We start from the raw sequence: 22,504 nt of genomic DNA on the forward strand, positions 1-22,504 counted from the left end.
GGCTATGAAATAAAGAAGACAGGATCACAGTTGCATCAAGATTCATTGTCTTAATCATCCAACTTACTTTTATCCTTATTTTACAGATGAGGAAACTAAGGCTTAGAGAGGTCAAGTAACTTGAAAAGGTCAACCCAGTTTTCTCATCTCATCTAGGTTATCCTTAAAAGTCTTTCTACCTCCAAGAAAAAGATTTAAAATATACCTCTGTTTCTGTTCCACAGTCATAATAAATTTCGCATCTTTCACAAGAACAGAAGCAGCCTGTTGCACACCTTTCCTTGTTGCACAAAACTAAAAATGAATGAATAATTTTTGTATTAATCATATTAAAAACTGAACATTACACTAAAAAATAAGCAACCAACAAACCATACCACAAGCGTGGGTTTCTGATCAGAGTACGTTTGTATAACACTGGCAACTTTGTAGTTGAGGGTTAAATCAAACTTAAATTCGGTTTGGTTATTACTGCAGGGAAATCCAAGGACCACTTTCTCAAGTTTCACTGGTCTATGTCCCTCATCCATTTTCAGACATACAGCAGATCTTTCACCATCTGAAAGCCATTCTGCAATCTTTAAATGACAGAAACATACACATTAAATTTTTTTCTAGTAAAGTTTTATGGCTAAAAAGCCCAATTATAGTTCACTTTAAAGTCAAGTTTAAAAATATTTAGTCAAGTAGTCTTTTTCAACATTACATATTCTAGTGACACTGTTCTATTGATATATTGGTAAATATTTTCAATAACAGTGGTTCAAGATTATACCTACTTGTAACATGGTAAACTTCCAATTAATTATTATTATTTTGTTTCATTTTCCTCCTAAGAGTCTAAAGTAAAATTAAAATTAATTTCAATAGAGAAGTCAAATTTCTCACTAGCACTGTAACTTCTTTGCTATTTTTCAGAATGATGCCCAGATATGGCTGATACTTCTTTTGTGCTATCCTAAATATTAGCTGAAGAGTAGCAAAGTAATGATTGGCTTAGACTGGCAAAGGCTGACAACTTTTTTAAACAAAGAATAAATAAACACTGAGAGATGGCAGTGCCAAAAGCACATTTCAGACTCAATGCTAGAGTCCTTAGTTAATTTCTGGAGCTGTGGAGAGCCATCCTTAACTTCACATAGCCTGGTTAGTAATCAGGCTTCCCTGCCCTGCTAATGAAACTGATTGTTTCTTTGACAGGAAGATAAATTAATGAGTTTTTAATGGCACAGGAAGGAAATATTAAAACATTTTCAAGGCTCTCATGGGTAGGGATGAGAACAAGAATTTACAGTTTGAGCAGAGCAGAAGGCAAAGGTTGAAGGCCTTAACTCAGGGGAAAACTGAGGTAGAGGACTTGTAGAAAGAGACAGAGAGATAGCATTCACAGAAGCAGTGATTATCACAAAGGGGAAGAGAGTTTCAAGAATTACAGAGTATTGATATTTTGTAACTGCTTACAAATAAATAAGAAAAGTTTAGTATCCCAATGTGAAAAAAGGGTTAAGTCTATTACTTTGCAGGTTGCAAAAAAAGAACTTAAAATAGTTGACAAATATATTAATATTTACTTCAGTAGTAATCAATGCAGTACAAAATTTTAAAATAAGGTACCATTTCAAATAACAAATTTGAGAACTATTTAAAAGTAATAATAACAATAATAATTTCATTATTATACTATCCAGCATTAGAATACAGAGAAATGGCTGATGGTAGAGGTATAAATGAATATAACATTTATTGAAAGCACTGTATTCTTAGAGTTTTATATACCCTTTGACTCAGTTATTCTACTTTAGCAGACCATCCTAAGGAAATAATTGTGATGTTTTCTTAGATATAATTTCAAGACTATTTACGATAGCAAAAAATGGAAACAATCTTCCACCATTAAGATATTAAATAAATTACAACAAAACCACAAAAAATTGTATTAAAGAATAGTTAATAACATGGAAACATTTGTAGCTAACATGCAAGTCATAAAAGTGTATGTATATTATGATTCCATCAATACATCTAGAAGGACAAATGCTGGGTTTTTTAAAATTTACACATACTTTAAAATTTTCTCTATTATTCTTGAATATAAACAAAACAAGTAGTCATTTTAAGAACAAAAAGGATTAACTGTGCTAAACTAAAGATAAAGGCAAAATTTTACATTGGATTAGAGAATACTGTACAACAGCTTTTGTGGAAACAATTTCTAAGAATTAGCTGGGGGAAAAGTCATATTACAGTAGGCTGAGAAGTAAATAGCAGTAAGAAAGCAGAGTGAAATTGTACTACTTTTCAAGTTTGCCAAAAAACTGAAGAAGAAAATTAGGATATGTGTTTGTTATAGAAAGTATAATACTGTACAATTATTTCTTTACATGGTCATGCACACTATTAACCATGAGATCCTCTTCAAGAGCAGGGTCTATATGTTTTCACTTTTGCATCTATCATTAGTGCTTACCACAATTCCAGGCACATAGAATTGGGGGTAACATAACACCTCATATTATGAAGTGTCTAAAACCCATGAAAGTATGACTTTTAGATACTATTAAACAATAGACTTGCACCAAACATATTTTATTAAGCCCGATCAACCAAATTTTATGGTCTTAATGCTGTCATGCCTATGAGATCTAACCATAACTTTCCACGATATAACTTTCCTATTAAATTGGTTAGGTGATTGACAGAAAAAAAACAAACACCTCACTTTTCTCTAAGATTAAATATTTCACTAAGTCATAAAAAATTCTGATAGACTAAAATTCTAACTTACATCCTCAGCATTTGGAATTGTTGCAGATACAGCTACAAATCTCATTGGAATAATACTGCTAGTATTTTCTACAGCATGAGATAAAAACTGCACAGTTTTCATTCTGCTGACTACAACTTCAAGAGTTGGTCCACGATTTTCATCTTTTACAACGTGTATCTGAGAAAAAAATTAAGACTCATTAGCTATAAAATAAAAATCTATCTAGTCAATTAAAATGTAAAACAGTATTAAACACTCTTTCTTAAGAAAATAAGCATTTTCCACTTGAAGGGATAAAGCAAACATAGAGTTTGGTTGAAAATGTCTTGTTTCTTTATATCCATTCAAATCATCTCTTCATGTTTATCTCTGAAAGTGAATAACGCGTTCACTACCTCATCAATGAGAAACAATCGAACCAGTTGGACCAAAGAGTTGTCTCTCCATTTCCTAGTCATGCTATCCCATTTTTCCTAGAGAAAAAATGCAAGTGGTTTAACATGATAAGGAATTATAATACGTATTATTAAGATGTTGGTAAAAATTTTAACATGACTTGTTACAAATGATGGGCAATATTTTAGTTGATGTCTTAAAAGTATCCCAAAAGATACTTAAAGATTTTTAAAATTTTAAAGAATTTTGATAATCATGTGTTTAAAAAATTGAACTCCCATTTATTTTTTAAGTTTAATCAAAAATATTCAAAAGTATAGTCTAATTACCCTTTCTAAGCTCTACCAAGGTCCTCCTGCTACAATACATAATATTTGGATAAAGAATACAAGCAATAAGTATGATTACAAATCATCCACAATAACAAACTGCCTATTCATATCTTTTGCCTATTTACTCCATTTGGTTGTTTGTCTTTTACTTAATTGATTTGTTAGTATTCCGTATGTACCCTGAATACTATTACGTATTGTTTGTTTGCTTCACATTGCAAATATAGTCTTCTACTTTGTATTTTCTTTTAACTTTTTTCCATGGTGAAGAGAAAGAGATATTTGCTAATAAACCAAGGAAATAATAAAATATAAGCAACACCTACTGGAGTTGTCATAATAATATGGGCTTGCTGAATCTCAAATAAGTCATCCATTACTGTATCTCCAGTGAGTTCTTTACAGTTCAATCCTATTGGTCCAAATTTTTCTTTCCAATCATCAAAACGCTGACTACACAGGGCTTTTATTGGTGCCACTACAACAATATAAGATATTTATTTTAAATATCAGTGCAATTTAAAAATTATTTTCACAAATAGTTAATAAAGTTAGCACACATATAGGTGCTGCCTAGTATTTATAAATTAAAAATTAACAATATAAACATATTATTTAGAACTATAAAAGTAATCATCAAACAGAACTAAAAATAGAAAAAGAAGTGATTGCTCAGGAGATTATAACTAAGAATGAAGAAAGGTAGGGCGGAAATTATCATCCTTTGTGATCACTGATTTTTTTAACCATGTGTATAAATTATTTTGATGAAAAAAATTTTAATATATACCTAAAAAAAGAGAATAGAGGTTCCTATGGAAATTTCTCAGATTACAAAATGTTTGATTCTATTTGTTTATTTTCCCTGTCCTTTTAAAAATAAACATGTAAAGGCCAAATTCTCAATTCCAATACTATTTTTATTTGTAAATCTGGGAAAATGTGATTTGAATTTAATGTTAACAGATAAGACCAAATGTGACATGTCTTTATTTAAAAAGTATGGAAAACCAAATAATAATTCTTATGTCTTGAATTTGAACTTATTTCTTACTTATACCTCAATGGGTTATCATTATTATAATTAATTATCACTCTTTCAATATATAAATACTTACTGTAAACAATTTTAATGTTCGACCATGGCAATGGTACTTCCATTAACAATCTTGTTATAGCTAGCTCAAACAATACAGTTTTCCCCGAACCAGTTGGAGCACAAATCACAAAATTCCTATCTGTATAAAGAAGCTAAAAAATAAAATTTAATCAACCATAGAATATACAGAAATTTTCAATTCTCAATTTGTTAGAAAATATGCCTTAAGAAGACTCTATGGAATAATAGTTCAAACATCTTTACCTCTAAACTTATTAAAATTATAAGCTGGCTCTAGGTCTATCACCCTCAAAAAATAAAACTATTAATAATTTATCATCTTGTTTGGTCAAAGTAATATGCTAGATAGACCTAGAAGAAAATAATTTCTTTAGCTTCCAGAAAAATTGTTATAAATCTAATAAATATAAACAACCCACCTATGAAAATTACATGCATTCATTTAACAAACATTTTTTGAGCTCCTATAATGTACCAGTCACTGAGTGTAGCACTGAAGACAAAAAGATGAATGTGATCTAGTCTCTGCCCTTAGAGAGCACACAATCTAGTAAGAAAAGGCAGATAAGTAAATAATTAAACAAAATACTTACATCATCAAAGGCTTTGGACTGTATATAGTTGAAATATGGGAATTCTTTGAAAATACTTCTAAATTTTGCCGCTGAGAATAACATTAAGGAGTTAAATATTTCAGAATTTTAAAAATCAGTTACTCTTAACTTAAAAATTAAGTTAATATTGACTTTGACAATATTTAATAATGATGCTTAATACTTGCTATTTTATCATAAGAAAGGAATTAACAGATATAGAGGGAAGCACCGAGATGGCAACATAGGAGGCTCCTGAACTTCCATCCTCCCATGGATCCACTGAACAAACAGCTACACGTGGAGCAATTCCCTCTGAGAGAAATCCCCAAACTAGCTGAATGATTCCTTTACAACAGATGAATGAGAAAATACCTACATCAAAATGGGTGGGAAAGGCTGAGAAACTCTTGCCATAAATCCCACTCCTGGCACATCACCATACAATTGGGAAGAAACCCCCAACTCCCAGATCCTCCCTGAGGAGCAGAGAGTTTGGACCACACATCTAGTGCCCCAATTTTTAAGGCTCCTGCCTGAGGGATGGGCTCTCAGAACACCCAGTTCTAGAAGCCAGAAGGGCTCGCATTTACAAGCAAAGAAAATAAGCATCTTTTAAATGGGCACAGGAACATCCCACTACCCCCACAGGTATACATCCAGGCTCAGTGCAGAGGGGGCAGGCAAAAATGCCCATTTTCAGTTTCTCCCTGGAAGGAATTTTATTGCATACTTTCTCAGCTGCTGCCTGAAGTTCTGGCTTCTAATCAACCTGCATCTAGGTGCTAACTGACTGCAATCCTGCCCTTTGGGACACTGATGGATCTTGGCACAACCTTAACTTCTGCGAGCCACTAAGAACAAAGGCAGACGCTTGGATAATCATGAAGGTTTGACAGGTAACTAGGAGCCCAGGCCAGGTTGACTGACAAGGTTCATCTCTTATACCAGACCAATCTCTCAAGACTGGGGAGGTACCTGTTTTGTCTAACGTTCAGAGACCAAGACAGAAAGTCAAGAAAAATGAAGAAACAGGGGAATATGTTTAATAAATAAATAAATAAATAAATAAATCTCCAGAAACTGAATTTAATGAAACAGAGACAAGTGATTTACCTGATAGTTCAAAATAACACATAAAGGTGCCCATCAAGGTCAGGAAAGCAATGCATGAGCAAAATGAGAATTCCAACAAAGTCATATAAAATATTAAAAAGTACCAAACAGAAATCATAGAGCTAATGAACAGAATAACTGAACCGAAAATTTCAATAGAAGGTTTCAAAAGAAGACAGATCAACTGAAAGAAAGGATCAGTGAACTTGAAGACAGGGCAGTGGAATTAATATAATCACGGGAGCAAAACAAAAAAAAAAAGAGGAAGAGTGAAAGCAGCTTAAGGAACTTAAGGAACACCATCAAGTGGACCAATATACACATTATAAGGGTTCCAGAAGAAAAAGAGATAAAGGGGAAGAAAGCTTATTTAAAGAAATAATGGCTGAAAACTATCCTAGCCTGGGGAAAGAAACAGACATCCAGATCCCAAAATCCCAGAAATTACTAAAGAAGGTGAATCTCAAGAGACCCACACTGAAACTCACAGTAATTAAATTGCCAGAAGTTAAAGACAAAGAGAGAAACTTAAAAGCAGCAAGAGAAAAGCAACTTGCTACCAAAGGAATTCCCATAAGATTGAGTGAATATTTCAGCAAAAACCTTGTAGACCAGATTGTGGAATGATATATTCTGGGTGCTGAAAGAAAAAACTGCCAACCAAGAATATTTTACCTGGCAAAGCTGTCCTTCAGAATTGAAGGAAAAATAAAGAGTTTTCTAGACAAACAAAAACTGAGGGTGTTCATCACTAGACCAGCTTTACAAGAAATCCTAAAGGAAGTTCTTTCAAGCTGAAATGAAAGGATGCTAATTAGTAACAGGAAAACATACAAAAGTACAAAACTCATTGATAAAGGTTGATACATAGCTGCATTCAGAATACTCTAATATTGTAATGGTGGTAGTTAATCACTTATAACTGTAGTATAAATGTTAAAAGACAAAAGTACTGTATCTATAATAATTTATTAATGGAGACACAATATTAAAAGATACAAATTGTGACATTAAAAACATAAAATGTGAGGGCTTCCCTGGTGGCGCAGTGGTTGAGAGTCCGCCTGCTGATGCAGGGGACATGGGTTCGTGCCCCGGTCTGGGAAGATCCCACATGCCGCGCGGAGTGGCTGGGCCCGTGAGCCATGGCCACTGGGCCTGTGCGTCCGGAGCCTGTGCCCCACAACGGGAGAGGCCGCAGCAGTGAGAGGCCCGTGTACTGCAAAAAAAACCCATAAAATGTGAGAAAGTGAATGTAAAATTGTAGAGCTTTTGTACGCATTCAAAGTTAGTTTTATCAGCTCAAAAGAGACTGTTAAAACTGTAAGATTTTTTTATGCGAATCTCAAGGTAACTACAAAGCAAAACTCTACAGTTGATGCACAAAGATAAATAGAAAAGAGTAAGAACATACCACTACAGAAAATCATCAAATCACAAAGGAAAAGAGCAAGAGGAGAAGAACGGAGCAACAGAACTACAAAACATCAGAAAACAATAAAATAACAATAAGTCCAACCTATCAATAAATACTTTAAATGTAAATGGACTAAATTTTCTAATCAAAAGTCATAAAGTGGCTGAATGGATTTAAAAAAACAGGACTAAATTATTTGCTGCCTATAAGAGACTCATTTCAGCTTTAAAGACCCACAAAGAAAGTAAAGGGATGGAAAAAGATATTCTATACAAGTGGAAATCAGCAGAAAGTAGAGGTAGCTCTACTTACATCAGACAAAATAGACTTGAAGCCAAAAACTGTAATAAGAGACAAAGAGGTCATTATAATTATATAATCCTCTATTGGGAGGATATAGCAACTGTAAATACTTATGTACCCAACATTGGAACACCTAAATATATAAAACAAATATTAACAGATCTGAACATAGAAATAGACAGCAATACAATAATAGTAGGGGGCTTCAAGACCCCACTTTCAATAATGGATAGATCATCCAGAAAGAAAATCAATAAGGAAACATTAGACTTAAACTATACCTTACACCAGATGGCTCTAACAGATATACACAGAGCATTCCCTTCAGCAGCAACAGAATACACATTCTTCTTTTTTTTTTAATTAAAAAAATTTTTTTTTTTGCTGTACACGGGCCTCTCACTGCTGTGGCCCCTCCCGTTGCGGAGCACAGGCTCTGGACGCACAGGCTCAGTGGCCATGGCTCAGGGGTCCAGCCGCTCCACGGCATGCGGGATCCTCCCGGACCAGGGCACGAACCCGCGTCCCCTGCATCGGCAGGCAGACTCTCAACCACTGCACCACCAGGGAAGTCCTACACATTCTTCTTAAGTGCACATGGAACATTCTCCAGGAAATATCGTATGTTAGCGCACAAAAAAAGTCTTAAGTTTTAAAAGAAGACTGAAATCATATCAAGCACCTTCTCCAACCACAATAGCATGAAAATAAAAATCAATTAAAGGAAGAAAACTGGAAAATTCACAAATATATGGAGATTAAACAACATGCTCCTGAACAACTATTAGGGTCAAAGAAGAAATCAAAAGGGAAATCAAAAACATACCTTGAGACAAATGAAAATGGAAACACAACATACCAAAACTTTTGGGATGCAATAAAAAGCTGTTCTAAGAGGGAAGTTTATAGTGATAAGTACAAAAATGAAGAAAAACGAAATATCACAAATAAACAACCTAACTTTACACCTCAAGGGACTGGAAAAGGAGGAACAAAATAAGTCCACAGTTAGTAGAAGGAAAAAATAACAAAGACTGGAGCAGAAATAAATAAGAGACCAGAAAAACAATAGAAAAGATCAATGAAACAATGAGCTGGGTCTTTTTGAAAAGATTAACAAAATTGACAAAACTATAGCTAAGATAACTAAGAAAAAAAGTAGAGATGATTCAAATAAATAAAATCAGAAATGAAAGAGGAGAAAACACAACTGATAAGACAGAAATACTAAGGATCATAAGAGACTACTATGAACAATTATATGCCAAAAAGTAGATAATCTAGAAGAAAAGGAAAATTCCTAGAAACAAGAACCTATCAAGGCTGAATCATGAAGAATAGAAAATCTGAACAGATCAATTACTAGTAAGGAGAGTGAATCAGTAATCAAAAATTTCCCAACAAAGTCCAGGACCAGATGGCTTTACTGGTGAATTTACCAAATATTTTAAAAGAATTAATACCAATCCTTCTCAAACTCTTCCAAAAACTATAAGAGAAGGGAATGCTTCTAAACTCATTTTATGAGGCCAGCATTCCACTGATGCCAAAGCCAGATAAGAACACCATAAGAAAAGAAAATTACAGGACAATATCCCTAATAAACATAGATGCAAAAGCTTCAACAAAATATTATGAAACTGAATTCAACAGTACATTAAAAGGATCATATCCCATGATCAAATGGAATTTATTCCTGGGATATAGGATGGTTCAACATCCACAAATCAATCAATGTGATATACTGCTTTAACAAAGCAAAGAATAAATATCATATCATCTCAATAGATGAGGAAAAAGCATATGACAAAATACAGCATCTTTTCATGATAAAAACTCTCAAGAAACTGGGTACAGAAGGAATACACTTCAACATAATAAAGGCTGTATATAACAAGCTCACAGCTAACATTCATACCCAATTATGAAAAACTGAGTCTTTCCTCTGAGGTCAGGAACAAGACAAGGATGTCCATTCTTGCCACTTTTATTTAGCATAGTATTAGATATCCTAGACATGGCAATCAGACAAAAAAAAAAAAGAAAAAAGAAAAAAAAAAGAAAAGGAATCCAAATTGGAAACAAAGGAGTATAACTGTTTCTATTTCCAGGCGACAAGAAACTATATTTAGAAAAACCAAGACTACACACACAGAGACCAAAACAAAACAAAACAAAACAAATAAACAAATTTAAAAAACTGTTACAACTAATAAACAAATTTAGTTAAGTTGCAGAATACAAAATCTATATACAAAAATCAGTTGTATTTCTATACAGTAACAATGAAATATCAGAAAGAAAAATGAAGGAAATAATCTCATTAACAACAGCATCAAAAAGAATAAATACTGAGGAATAAATTTAACCAAGGATGTAAAAGATCTGTAAACTGAAAACTATAAGACACTGATGAAAGAAATTGAAGACACAAATTAATGGAAAGATATTTCATATTCATGGATTCAAAGGATTAATATTGCTGAACGTCCACACTACCCTAAATGATCTACAAATTCAATGCAATCCCTATCCAAACTCCAACTGCATCTTCACAGAAATAGAAAAAACAATCCTAAAAATCATATGAAACCACACACACACACACACACACACACACACACACACAAAAACAGCTAAAGCAATACTAAGAAAGAAGAACAAAGCTGGATGTAACACACTTCTTGATTTCAAACTATATTACAAAGCTATGGTAATCAAAGCAGTATGGTACTGACACTAAAAACAGACACATAGATCAATGGAGCAAAATATCCAGCCCAGAAATAAACCCATGCATATATGGTCAATTAATTTTCAACAAAGGAGTCAAGAATTGGGAAAGCATAACCATTTCAATAAATGGTGATGGGAAAACTGTATATCCACATGCAAAAGAATGAAACTGGACCCCCATCTCACACCATACACAAAAATAAACTCAAAATGGATTAAAGACTTAAACATAAGACTTGAAATCATAAAAGTCCTAGAGGAAAACAAAGAGGAAATGCTTCTTGACACTGGTCTTAGCAATGATGCTTTGGATTTAAAACCAAAAGCGAAAGCAACAAATGCAAAAATAAACAAGTGCGACTACGTCACACTAAAAAGTTTTTGCACTGCAGAAGAAACCATCAACAAAATGAAAAGACAACCTATGGAATGGGAGAAAATATTTGCAAACCAAACATTCAGGGCTTCCCTGGTGGCGCAGTGGTTGAGAGTCTGCCTGCCGATGAAAGGGGACATGGGTCCGTGCCCCAGTCTGGGAAGATCGCACATGCCGCAGAGCGGCTAGGCCCATGAAACATGGCCGCTGAGCCTGCACATCCAGAGCCTGTGCTCCGCAACGGGAGAGGCCACTACAGTGAGAGGCCCCCATACTGCAAATAAATAAATAAATAAATAAATAAATAAATAAATAAATAAATAAAAATAAAAATAGGCAAAGGACCTGAATAGACATTTTCCCAAAGAAGACATACAAATGGCTAACAGCACATGAAAAGGTGCTTATCATCAGTAATCATTAGGAAAATGCCAATCAAAACCACAGTGAGTTGGCACCTAACACCTGTTAGAATGGCTATAATCAAAAAGATAAGAGATAAATGCTGGCAAGGATATGGATGAATGGAACCCTTGTACACTACTGGTAAGAATATAAACTGGTGCAGTCCTTATGGAAAACATTATGGAGTGTCCTCAAAAAATTAAAAATAAAAGTACCACATGGTCCAGCAATCCCTGGGTTATATCCAAACGAAACAAAATCAGTATCTTAAAGAAATATCTGTATAGCCACGTTCATTTCAGCATTACTCACAGTAGCCAAAGTATGGAAACAACATAACCATTAAGAAATGAATGGATAAAGAAAATATGTACACAACAGAATATTATTCAGCCTTTAGAAAGAAGGAAATTATGCCTTTTGTGACAACATGGATGAAACTGGAGAGCATTACGCAAAGTGAATTAAGCCAGACAGAGAAAGACAGATCCTTTCTGTGATATCTGCATGATATCACTTATAAGTGGAAATTAAAAAAAAAAAGTCAGACATAAAAATAGTACAATGAATGGTGGTTGCCAGGGGCTAGAGGTATGGGAGAAACAGAGGCTGGTAAAAGAGTACAAACTTTCAGCTACAAGATGAGTAAGATCTGAGGATCTAATGTATAAAATGGTGAGTAGAGTTGAAAATACTGTATTGTATAACTGAAATTTGCTAAGAGAGTTGAACTTAAGTGTTAATTGTTCTCATCCAAAAACACACACACAAAAAAAGGTAAATATGTGAGGTGATGGATGTGTTAACTAACTCGATGGTGGGAACATTTTGTAATGTATACATTTATCAAACTATCATATTGAACACTTTAAATGTACTATAATTTTATTTGTCAATTATACCTCAGTAAAGCTGGGGTGCGGGAGGAATTAAAATTATTCCAGTCCCCAGTCACCTTCCATATTCTGAAAAGAACTTGTAAAGTCCTTATGGAGAAACAAGGTTATATAAGGGTTATACTTTGACAATTAGATCTGATAGAAGAGATGCAAAAACATATGTAAAAGTATATCAGAACTAAGAATGTAGTTTATCTTTTCCAGAGTGGTATTTTTTTCTTATTCATCTTGATGAGGTCATTTGATATTTATCTCTTCTTTAAAATTCCAAATTTCATTTTTTAACTGTTGATTATGTTTCATTAGCTGATGTGTGTTGCTGCTGGTCACCTAACCCTGAATTCCTTTGTTTTTGGTAATTTCGTTGTGCTAAGTGGTGGATTTAATTGCAATTATCAGCATACTGGCTCAACAAGGTCTTAAATCGTCCTTCCTCTAAGAAAGCTCAAAAATATTAATAGATATAAAGAATAAACTGTCCCCTCTCCAAGTTAAGAGTCTATTGCCAGTTTGGGAGATATTTGTACTTGCATGCATTCTTATTAGTCTGAATCACATTTATCAACTACATTTATGAAACACTGTGCAGAATACTAGACTCAGAAAGCTGCAGGAAGTTGTAAATAAAGAAGAAAATGAGCTCCTGCAACTGAGGCTGTTACAATCAATTAGGAGATATAAAACAGATAATATATCTGAGAACACAAATACATAGTTATTTAAGCAATTATATTTTTATGAAGGTATTAAAAAACTGATGGATTGTGGTAAGTGATCCTGATAAAAGTTAAATCAGAGCATATTACTTCTCTGCTCAAATTCCCCCATTTCTCTCAAAGTATATGGCCACAAGGCCCTACATAATCTTGCCTCCCCACTCCACCTTTGTGTTTCTGACTTCATGTCCTACTACTCTTGCTTCTGACTCATTTCCTCTGGCTTTATTGGATTCTTTTATGTTTTTCAAAAACATCAGCCATGTTTTTGCTGTAAAGCCTTCCCTCTGTCTAGATTGTTCTTCCCTCCATATTTCCTTGGCTCTTTCACTTCCTTCATGTGCTTACATCTCAACTTCTAAAGAAGACATACCCTAATTACTCTATGTAATTCTAATCCTGAGCCCCCATTCCAGAATTAACAATGTAATCTCCTTTACTCTGCCCCACTTTTTTCTTTTTTCATATTACTCATCACCTTCTAAAATACTATATGACTTATTTATATACTATTACAATCGTTCTGATCTATCCTCTTCTCCACCCCCATCCCAAGAATGTTAACTTCTCAAGGGCAAGAATTCACTGCCGGTTTTACTAACCGACATATCCCAAATGCCTGGCACACATTAAGAACTCAATTAATACAGGCCTGCATTTATTAAATCAAGCAGATACTTTATAAACCTTCATTTTACTTTCAATTGTGCACTGTGTCAGAATACTCATTCCAAAACAAAAATGTAATACTGAGTTTGTCAATCCATCAGTTTTTGAACGAATCTCATTTTTCCTTCAAAATATATCTCTTCCTTTAAAATATTTATTTGTAACAAGCCCACAAGTGGGTCATCATGCTGGTTTTTCTCTCATCAGGTAATTCCATATCCATTTACACTCACAAAAATGAATCTATGATTCAGAGTAGATGTAAAATCAGTTTCTAGCTCATGAGAAAATTCAGCTACTAAGTATAGCATTTATCATCACTATCAACACTTGATATCAAATTTTTCCTTTTTTTTTTTTTTTTTTTTGCCGTACGCAGGCCTCTCATTGTTGTGGCCTCTCCCATTGCGGAGCACAGGCTCCGGACGTGCAGGCTCAGCGGCCATGGCTCACGGGCCCAGCCGCTCCGCGGCATGTGGGATCTCCCCGGATCGGGGCACGAACCCGTGTCCCCTGCAACGGCAGGCGGACTCTCAACCACTGCGCCACCAGGGAAGCCCCAAATTTTTCCTTTTGTCCGAAGAATTCTCAGCAGTCTCACTGCAATTACATGTTATAACGGGATGCGGGGCGGAAGGAGCGGGATGTCTGCAGAACTGAAAATGACAACAGTACTGTAGCAGGATCAATCTGACCAAACTTCTATTGTCCTGAGGATTCAAATATAGTAAACTATTGTAAAATAATCAGAAAATAAGTCCAAGTAATCCCCAGGCTCTAAATTATCGTAACTAGCATTCAGTCTTCCACTTTAAATATATACTTGGAAACAATAAAGTGCAGCAAGTTCAACAAGTTTGACAGCAAATGAACTTTTTGGACAATAAATCAATGGACACAAGAGTAGGCAGTAGTCTAGCTAACAAAGAGACCTAAACAACAGAAGCACTTCAGCTATACTAAGATAGCAAGAAAATCTTTATAAAACTCTTCAAAAATTAGTCACATTATGGCAAGTTCAGGTATTGGATAAGAATTTTCCATCATACAGATAATGAAACTACTTTTAACTGTTTACTGCTAACCTATTTTCTACATTCCCACACTATTTAGATCACCAGAGAGAAGGAAGTGCAACAAGACTGAGACAACATGATGAAGAGGAGCACTAATGGCTGGCCATTTCTGACATTATTATATCATATATAATCTTTTCTTTTTTTTTTTTTTTTTTTTTTGCAGTACACGGGCCTCTCACTGCTGTGGCCTCTCCCACTGCGGAGCACAGGCTCCGGACGCGCAGGCTCAGAGGCCATGGCCCACGGGCCCAGCCGCTCCGCGGCACGCGGGATCCTCCTGGACCGGGGGACGAACCCGTGTCCCCTGCATCAGCAGGCGGACTCCCAACCACTGCGCCACCAGGGAAGCCCTGTTATATAATCCTTTTATTGTCCCCTCCTCCCATTCTAATTCAGTTCAGTTATACGCACTGGAGGCAATTTTTCACAAGTGGTCAACCAAACATTTTCTAACTATACTTCAGAATTCTCAGTCCCCAGAGTACCCAGGATTAGAATCACTCATCCCTAGATTTCTCTAGCTCAACGGCCCCATATCTGGAATTCACTGTTTTGCCAACTAGATCATAACTTTTGTGGATTCTAGAGCCTTCCCCAGCTTTGAGTCACTAATTCTATAATCCTAAAGCATGGCTTAGGTAATGTAACTTGACCTGCTCAAAAATATTGCATGGTTTCTCTTCATGGCTTAGTAAATATATTAAAAATAAAAATAAAAGCTTCTTGGTATTCATGGCATTAAATGATCTAATCCTAAAATACCTATCCATCATTATTTCCTCCTACTCCTTTTTTTAAAAAAAAATACAATTCCTTTTTACTGCATTTTTTAAAAATTTATTATTTTTTTTGGCTGTGTTGGGTCTTCATTGCTGTGAGTGGGCTTTCTCTAGTTGCGGCAAGTGGGGGCTACTCTTCATTGTGGTGTGCAGGTTTCTCATAATGGTGGCTTCTCTTGTTGCAGAGCACAGGCTCTAGGCATGCAGGTTTCAGTAGTTGTGGGGCTCACAACTACTCAGTAGTTGTGGCTTATGGGCCCTAGAGTGCAGGCTCAGCAGTTGTGGTACACGGGCTTAGTCGCTCTGTGGCATGTAGGATCTTCCCAGACCAGGGCTTGAACTCATGTCCCCTGCATTGGCAGGCAGATTCTTAATCACTGCACCAGCAGGGTAGTCCCCCTACTACTCCTTTAATCATGACTTTTTTCACCCAAACTGGAATACTTGTTCTTTCCAAACATATTCCATACTTTCTTACCCTTGTCCTTGCTCATGGCTACTCTTTTGCCAGAACAACTTCTCCTCTTTAAACGGCTTTCAATGAATTTGGAGATAAGAAGATACATAAGGCTTGGTCCTTGCCTTCAAGGAGTTCATAGGTCATAGGGAAATAGTTACAGAAACAGCTGATGAGTTAAAATAAAATAGAATAAGTACACTGTTACAGACATATACAAAGTATCAAAGAAGCAAAGAGAATGTTCCCTCCAGAACACACATATATACTCAAAATGATTACGTTGGAAATACCCAGACATGTAAATAGGTATAATCTGCAAATTAGGTTATCTCAAAAATTACTAGATTTGTAAAACTGTCCCCAGTCCACAGAATATCCCATTCTCAGCCATTTCCCCTACCCATGTTTATAACAATACGCTGTTCTTACACAAAATATAGGAAATTATCTGTATCAATTTGTAAGTAAATATGCTCACAGTTCATTCAGTAATACAAATCTCATATCTGTACTTGTCACAGACTGGTAACAAACAGTTCACAACTGGTACCAGTCCACAGATCACACTTTCAGTAGCACTATCACACATATTGGGACTCTTACATGACCCAAAAGATTCACTTTTCCTTCTTCTTCTTTGTCAACCAAAACAAACAAACAGAAACACAATGATACAAAATGTTTTAAAATTATGACTTCAAATATAATGCTGCTATAGTAAAATAATTTAAAGGATACGGATTTCTGTGACAGCCTTCAAGGAATTGAAACCATTTTCTGTTACCCCTAAAAAAAAAATCCTACATACTTATGCATATTTTTAACCTTTTCCATAAAAGCTACTGCAATAAAATTTGTATAACTTTTCATTGAGAGCACAGTTAAAACAATATTAGATCACAGTTTAAAAAAACAATGCAATATAGTAAAGAAATTGTACATAGAGACAGCCTACTCAAATTTTTGTATCCTTACCTATGCTAAGAAAAACAGACTAGACTGTACTTTTAGAAAACCAACTGAAAAAGCAAGGAATTACCTTGAAATTCATGAGGCTGGGAGGCAACTGAAAAAGATGGTCCTTTGATTATGCCTTCTCTGATTTCAGAAGCAGAAAAAGTATCACTGGCTTTAAACATATTAATGTCTGAATATTGAGGTTTCTGCTTACTATTGCTATATTTCCATGATTTCCCTTTGCTCATTTCCATTTGGACAGTTTTCACTGAGCCAATATGAGAGTCCAAGTTTACTCTGTCATTGGAATAAGCACTTCCATGTATATTGTCAGATATTTTAAATAATCTGCAAAACAAAACATATTTGCATTTATAATAGTTACTTAGAATATGAAAAACTAGCATAAAATTGGTCCCTTTAAAAATACCTACAGATTTTGGTTTATTAGAACACAAAAGCTAATCATTCTCCTAAAGTATAATTTGCTGAATTTACCACTGAATTATTTCTTTTCCTAACACTCAGATAAATCCATCTGTGGTAGCCAGCCTCTGAGATAGTTCCAATGATCCTTGTTTCCTGGTGCTCACCCCCTTTATTAGTCACCTTCCTTGAATCAGGACTGGCCTATGAGACTAGCAGAGTACTGTGGAAGGACAAGCGTGTGACATCTAAGGCTAGGTCATAAAAGATTGTCACTTCCACATGGTCTCTTGGATCACTCACTCTAAGGGGAGCTAGCCACTATATCATGAGACCACTGAAGCAGCCCTATAGAGAGGCCCATGTGGACAGGTACTGAGACTTCTTGTCAGTATCCAGCACCAACTTTCCAAACACTGTTCAATAATCATTTTAGTGTAAGAAATAGTTCTTTATAAAGTTCTAGAAAACAAAGAAAGGCCATCATATGATTGTAATTTACTATATTCGACTGATTCAAAGACAATCCATCAAAGTAATTTGTTCACAATAGCCCTAAGGGAAGAAGTGACCAATAGGGTTCCTAATATAACACTAGCACCTTATAGAATAAGTAAAAGGGTGATGGCAGGTTATCAGTCTTACAGAATTCTGTAAGGAATGACACCCAAATAAGTACTGTACAAATACAGAATACTTTCTAAATTATTTTGACTATTAATCTTAATGACAGGTTTTTGTATGAGAAAGACCAATTTTTCAAAAAACTAGAGAGAGAAATGTATTTTAGAACAAACTGTAGAGTTGCATCCTCCAAGGCCAGCAGTTCTATTTTTGAAGACAGAAAATTCAAAAGAAGATGGTTAGTCTTAGATAATATAATAGAATCCCATTATGAAATGGTATTGAGGACAAGGAAAACACTTATGCCACAAGATGACTCCTTGCTACATGCTGTGATATCAGTTAAAAGGACAGACTTTGGAATCAGACAAACCTGAATATAAATCCAAAGCTCCTCCACTTTCTAGCTGCATGACTTTAGAGTTTGAAATAGGTTTTTCAAACCATAAAAATATTATCCACATAGTAGTTATCTAAATTCTCTGAACCTCAGATTCTTCCTAGGTCCTCTGGAACTCCCACTCCACATTCTCCATATCCTCAGCTTCTTTACTGAATTTTATATTTACTTCCTGGTCTTAACAAAAACATTTATTTTTCCTGGAAAACTCTTGCTCCTTAAAAAACTCTAAAGTGGAAAAAACTGTTAACTCTCCCACATCCAATGTATTGATGGTTGAGAGTCTTCCTCTCCACCCCAAATCTACATCATTACTTTTCCATTCTCTCACAAAAGTATCTGTGCTGTCTAGCTATACCACCTCGTAACCCTCCTCATGGCATGTATCATATATCAACCTCTGGTCACTTTAGAATCTTTTCCTCTCAATCCCAAACTCTGCCATCATCTGGGTTACTTCAACACTCATGTAGACAACCCATTCAAAATCCTACCCTCTCAGTTTCTTAGGCTTTCATCTTCAGTGGCTTTACCCCCCACATGATCTCAGTCACCTACTCTCTCACCTTAGACATTATCATTATCCAGAACTGCTCCTCTTTTCAAATCAATGATTCCGACATATCATTCTCTGAACACAACCTCCTATCCTTTTAGCTTGTTTGCTCAAGGTACCAATGAGGTCAACGAACAAAATTACTATAATTAATCTCCTTATTTTTTCCCAAACCATCTTCCCCTTCATTTTTCTCACGTACCTTTAATGAATTTAATACCACGACCTATCTTTTCAACCACTCTCTTACCAATATTCTAAACTCCTCTTCCCCTTTAGCCTTTTATCGTACTATCTTGCAAATCTGCACTTCTAGATGAATCTAACTATCTATTGTTTTTTATAATTGCAGCCGGGTGGTGGAACACTACTGGAAAAAGTACAACTGTTAGGTAGATGAGTTATATTAAAATTCAAAGTCATCATTAGCAAGACTGAAGAAACAAAATCAATATACAAAAATCAACTGTATTTCTATACACTTTCAATGGACAATCTGAAATTCCATTTAAAATAACATCAAAAAGAATAAAGTACTTATGAGTAAAGTTAACAAAATAAGTATAAGACTTGTCCACAGAAAACCACAAAACATCTTTGAAAGAAATTAAAGAAAACCTAAATAAATGGAAAGCTATCCCAGTTCATAGATTGGGAGATTTAATGATATTAAGATAACAATAGTCATCAGGTTACCTACAGATTCAATACAATCCTTATCAAAATCCCAGCTGGCTTCTCTGCAGAAATTGACCAGCTTATCCTAAAATTCATATGAAAATGCAAATAAATCAGAATAGCAAAAAAATCTTGAAAAAAAGGAACAAAGTTGGAGGACTCACACTTCCTGATGTAAAACTTTACTATCAATATAAAGCTACAGCAATCAAGAAAATGTAGGCTATGCCATTGTGAAAAATATCCTTATGCCAGGCATAAGGACAGACATACAGATCAATAGAATAGAATTGAGAGCATGGAAAAAATCCTTTGTGTGGTATAATAGAAAATATATGTTTGGTTTTTGTTCCCAGTTCCTGGCACAGAGCTCCTGAAACCTTTGGAATTCCCTGCTTGACAGAAGTGATAGAAGCATCTTTTGTTATTCATAATAAGCCCCTTTCAATCATACCTGAGTTTATGCTAATGAGGTGACTCTTGTCACCTAGACAGTTTCAGGATGGGGACCGATCACCAGAAAGAACTAAACTTGATTAGAGGGTTGAGATTTTCAGCTCCACTCTCAACATCCAAGGAGGGGAGAGAGGCTGGAGATTGAGTTCAATCACCAATAGCCAATGATTTAATCAATCACGCTTATGTAATGAAACCTCCATGAATAATAAATTCCTAAATGACAGGGGGTTCGGAGAGCTTCTAGACTGGTAACACATCAAGGTGCTGAGAGAGTGACACACTCAGAGAGGGTATGGAAGCTCTGCACACTCTTCCTCTCCATACCTTGCCTTATGCATCTCCTCCATTTGGCTGTTCCTAAGTTGTATCCTTTATAATGAACTGGTAAACATAAGTAAAGCATTTTTCTAATTCTGTGAGTAATTCTAGCAAATTATTACACCCAATGTGGGGTAGTGAGAACTCCCAAATTTGTAGTCTGCAAGGCAGAAATGTCAGTAGCCTGGCACCCTATTTGTGGCTGGCATTTCAAGTAGGGCAAAGGACTGAACCCTTAACCCATGTGGTCTGATGCTAACTCCAGGAGTTAGTATGAAAACTGAATTGAACTGTTGGACACCCATTGGTGTTGATGAATCAGATAATTGGATGGTGTAAGAAAACCCCCAGACCTTCCATTTATGGTTGATTGATTGTCAGTGAGGGTGCCATGACATTCCATGGGGAAAGAATAGTTTTTGTTTTTGTTTTTTAACAACTGGATATATATGTGCAAAAGAATTAAGTTGGACTCCTACCTTGCACCATATTGAAAAGTTAACTCACAATGGATCATAGATCTAAATTTAAGAGCTAAATTTATTAAACTCTTAGAAGAAAATGTGGGAGTAAGTCTTTGCAAACTTGGATTAGGCAATGGTTTCTTAGATAGGACACCAAAAGTCCAATCAAAAATTAGAAAAATTGGACTTAACTTCATTAAAATTAAAAACTTTTGGGCTGCTAAGGATACGAACAAAAAAGTGAAAAACAACACACAGAATGTGAGAAATTATTTGTAAATCATATAACTGATGAGGGATTTTTATCCAGAATAAAGAACACTTACAACTCAACAATAAAAAGACAACGCAATTAAAAATACAAAGGATCTGAATAGACATTACTCCAAAGAAGATATAAAAATAACTAATAATCACACGAAAAGTTGCCCAACATCTTTAGTTAGCAGGAATATGCAAATCAAAACCACAATGGTACACGTCACACCCACTAGTATGGCTATAATAAAAAAGACAGACAACAAGTGCTGGCAAGGACCTGGAGAAATCGGATTCCTCATATATTGCTAGTGGGACTGTTCAGTGGTATAGTTACTTTGTAAAACAATTTGGCAGTTTCTCAAAAAAGATAAATATCGAGTTACCATATGACCCAGCAATTCCACTTCTAAGTATAAATCTAAAAGAATTAAAATACATTTGACCCTTGAACAACATAGGTTTAAACTGCACCAGATCACGTATACTCGGATTTTTTTTCTTCAGTAAATACTACTATGGTACTACACGATCTGAGGTTGGCTGAATCCACTGATGCAGAACTGTGGATAGAGAGGGCCAACTATAAAGTTATACTTCATTTTTTGACTTCCCAGAAGGTCAACACACCCCTAACCTCTGTGTTGTTCAAGGGTCAAATGCATATATTCACACAAAAACGTATACGTGAGTGTTCATAGCAACATTATTCATAATAGCCAAAAAGTGGAAACAACTCAAATGTCCATCAATTGACAGATCATTAAACAAAATGTGGTATATCCATTCAATGAAATATTATTTGGCCATAAAAAAAGAATAAAATACTGATACATGACATAACACGGATGAACCTTGAAAATGTTATGCTAAGTGAAAGAAGCCAGACACAAAAGGTCAGATATTGTATGACTCCACTTATATGAAATGTCTAGAATAGGTAAACCCACAGAAACAGAAAACGATTAGTGGTTGTCAGGGGCTAGATGAGGGAAGGAGGAATGGGGAGGGACTGTTAATGAGTATAGAGTTTCTTTTGGGGCAGCAAAAACATTTTAAAATTGGAGAGTAGTGACGGTTGCACAACTCCGTGACTACACTAAAAACCATGAACTGTACACTTCAAAATAATGAATTTTATGATATGTGAATTAGATGTTAACAAATTTTATTTTAAAATTCATAGACATCAGCCTCAACT

General features: G+C 35.1%; 1 protein-coding gene across 1 annotated transcript in view; it reads right to left on the reverse strand.

The window, feature by feature from the left end:
• Positions 1-22,504, reverse strand: part of HFM1 (helicase for meiosis 1) — a 125,415-nt gene that overhangs the window by 91,323 nt on the left and 11,588 nt on the right. Inside the window, exons 4-12 of the mRNA XM_065874603.1 lie at positions 17,203-17,468; positions 16,902-16,949; positions 5,209-5,279; positions 4,614-4,746; positions 3,822-3,973; positions 3,163-3,240; positions 2,786-2,944; positions 378-578; positions 206-294 (exon numbers count right to left, since the gene is read on the reverse strand). Coding sequence (XP_065730675.1) covers positions 206-294; positions 378-578; positions 2,786-2,944; positions 3,163-3,240; positions 3,822-3,973; positions 4,614-4,746; positions 5,209-5,279; positions 16,902-16,949; positions 17,203-17,468 — 1,197 coding nt within the window. The remainder of the gene's footprint in view (positions 1-205; positions 295-377; positions 579-2,785; positions 2,945-3,162; positions 3,241-3,821; positions 3,974-4,613; positions 4,747-5,208; positions 5,280-16,901; positions 16,950-17,202; positions 17,469-22,504) is intronic.

This window comes from Phocoena phocoena, chromosome 1 (genome assembly GCF_963924675.1).
Source record: "Phocoena phocoena chromosome 1, mPhoPho1.1, whole genome shotgun sequence".
Taxonomy (NCBI): Eukaryota; Metazoa; Chordata; class Mammalia; order Artiodactyla; family Phocoenidae; genus Phocoena; species Phocoena phocoena.